Source organism: Cibotium barometz, chromosome 61 (genome assembly GCF_041138505.1).
Source record: "Cibotium barometz isolate CiBa-2024 chromosome 61, ASM4113850v1, whole genome shotgun sequence".
NCBI classification, from domain to species: domain Eukaryota; kingdom Viridiplantae; phylum Streptophyta; class Polypodiopsida; order Cyatheales; family Cibotiaceae; genus Cibotium; species Cibotium barometz.
The window spans coordinates 21,142,877-21,145,096 of record NC_141106.1 but is presented as its reverse complement, the minus strand read 5'-3'; the positions used below and the strand labels follow the sequence as shown (position 1 = coordinate 21,145,096).

Genomic DNA, 2,220 nt, shown 5'->3' with positions numbered 1-2,220 from the left:
CATACACGAACGTTGCGTTGACCGGCCAGTAAAAAGGGCGGGAGCATGCATGGTGACCTTTGGGTCGTAGGTGGTTTCACATTATTGGCGGCCAATTCGGTTCCGCCGGTGTATCGCCCACGTGCGGGATAAAATTGCAGCAGCAGCTCAGCCTGTAGAGCAGTGCCATGTGTCAGGCGCACGTGGGCACAACAGGATACGGATGGGCCCGCCACTCACTTTGAAGGCATCAGGGCGATCTTTATTATTATTTATTTATTCAAATTTTCCTCTCTCAACTGACTCTCATTCTCGTTGAGCTTCTCTCTCTACCTCGCACAGTAAAGAAAGCGATCCCGATTCCCTTCTTCATCTCTCTTCTTCCTTAATACCACCACACACACACACACACACACACACACACACACAGATCCTGCCCCATATGACCCTCCCCTGACAGCATGCCACCGCCAGAGCAGCAGCAGAACTCCCTCCCTCACCCCCTCTCCGGAGACGCCATCTCCCCAGCCTACATACACACGGTAACCACCCCCTTATAATCCCTTCCCTCAGTCCTTAATCTTGTACCGAATCCTTGATTTACAGTCCTTAATCATGTACTGAATCGTTGATTTACTAATTATTGTCTCGCCGTCACCTTATATGGATGCACATAACCATTGATTTAACCCTATCTTTTGTGTGGTTCGGCGATGTAATTAGTGTTCTAATTTACCGTTAATTGCATGGGACGTGTTTTTTTTTTTTTTTGGTGGATCCAACAGGTCCAGCACCTCATAGAGAAGTGCCTCTTGTTTCACATGGATCGGGAGGAATGCGCTGCGTCCCTGGAGAAGCATGCCAAAGTGAAGCCGGCGGTTACAAGAACAGGTATTTATTATCCATGCATCCTTCTCAAGCGAGTTGACAAAGCATAAAATAGGGTAAACAAGCTTAAAAACTGACTGCATGGTATAATCAGAGGGAATGGATGGCGCATAGAATTGCAGATTGCAGCTATATTGTGCACAAGCACCCACATGGTAGCCTATTATCGATGGAGTTACCGCCTTGTAGTAGAAATCTCACATGTGATACCTAAACACAGAATATATCTATGATGATTTTGCTGCATGAATAATTAAGAGTTTGTTGAACATCTTTACAAGTGGATTATGGGCTTAATTGAAGCAGTTTGGAACGAGCTCGAGAAGGCCAACAGCGAGTTTTTCTCTGCCTACCTCCGACGATCATCAAGATCATCATCAAACCACAGCGACGATGATAGTCTCAGCAAAGCCTTATTTGAAGCCACCAATGCACTGTGTCAACAAAGACTAGATGATTCATGATAGAAGTAACGATTCTCTGCATGTTTGGAGATGATTAAGGCTGTACACAAGCACAATTAATTCATGAAGTCTTTCATGAGGACACACTACCATATACACAGGATCTGATTGCTCAAGATTGGTTGGAAACATGTACATACACTCATTGGCCTATAGATAGATTTCATAGATCTCATTGGACTGATCCCTTTTTTTTCTAAATTGTATACTTACAATCCTTGTCCCTCCCTTGATCACTTCTGTGCTTGAACCGTTTGTAATGTAATAAATAAGGCTTTCCAAATGCTTTCCTCCTTGACGGATTGAAATACATCAATCTTTTAGGTTATTTTGCAAGAGTGTGAGCAGCCTTGATGTACTTCTTTTGTTAAATTTTTTATCTAACTTCATATTTTGGGGCAAACGTAGCTAGTGGTAGCATCACCACATTTTAATGTCCTTTTGCAAAGCTGATAATAGCTGCACGTAGGTTTATGTTAAATTTCGGGGTGCTTGCATACGTGGAACCCCACGGGCCCAGCATGAGCGGTCGACTAGGTGACCGCCTCGGTTTAGACAATGGTGCAAAAGAGTTATGGACACGCGTCCATATGTCCATGCATTTGCTAGGATTTGAACCAAGGTCCCTACCAAGGGATCCACTACGCCGCGCACACACCCACGATATACACACATGTCCATAACATTTTATGGACATATGTCTACAAATGGGCCCGTCACCGGCGGCCATTGACTGGGTAACCGGGCCCGTGGGGTGCCAGGCACCCCGATGTTTAACGTAAGCCCTGCACGTATCAGCGGTGACAGCGGGAAGTTTCACATTTTACTCTAATTCTAGCATCTAGATGCTTACAAACTCACACAAACTTTTCAACTATTAACATCTCTA

General features: G+C 44.7%; 1 protein-coding gene across 1 annotated transcript; it reads left to right on the top strand.

Moving 5' to 3' along the window:
- The first annotated feature begins 340 nt into the window (after window positions 1-340).
- Window positions 341-1,659, top strand: LOC147604652 (uncharacterized). The gene is made up of 3 exons (XM_086794946.1): window positions 341-521; window positions 765-870; window positions 1,174-1,659. The coding sequence occupies exons 1-3, from the start codon at window positions 441-443 to the stop codon at window positions 1,329-1,331; spliced, it is 345 nt and encodes a 114-aa protein (XP_086651072.1). The 5' UTR covers window positions 341-440; the 3' UTR covers window positions 1,332-1,659.
- The last annotated feature ends 561 nt before the right edge of the window (window positions 1,660-2,220 follow it).

Excerpts from the sequence above, each read along its gene's own strand:
- LOC147604652 (XM_086794946.1), top strand. The coding sequence starts at position 441 with ATGCCACCGCCAGAGCAGCAGCAGAACTCCCTCCCTCACCCCCTCTCC. Across the intron at positions 522-764 it reads CCCCAGCCTACATACACACG|GTCCAGCACCTCATAGAGAA; the intron begins GTAACCACCCCC and ends TGGATCCAACAG. Across the intron at positions 871-1,173 it reads GCCGGCGGTTACAAGAACAG|TTTGGAACGAGCTCGAGAAG; the intron begins GTATTTATTATC and ends TAATTGAAGCAG.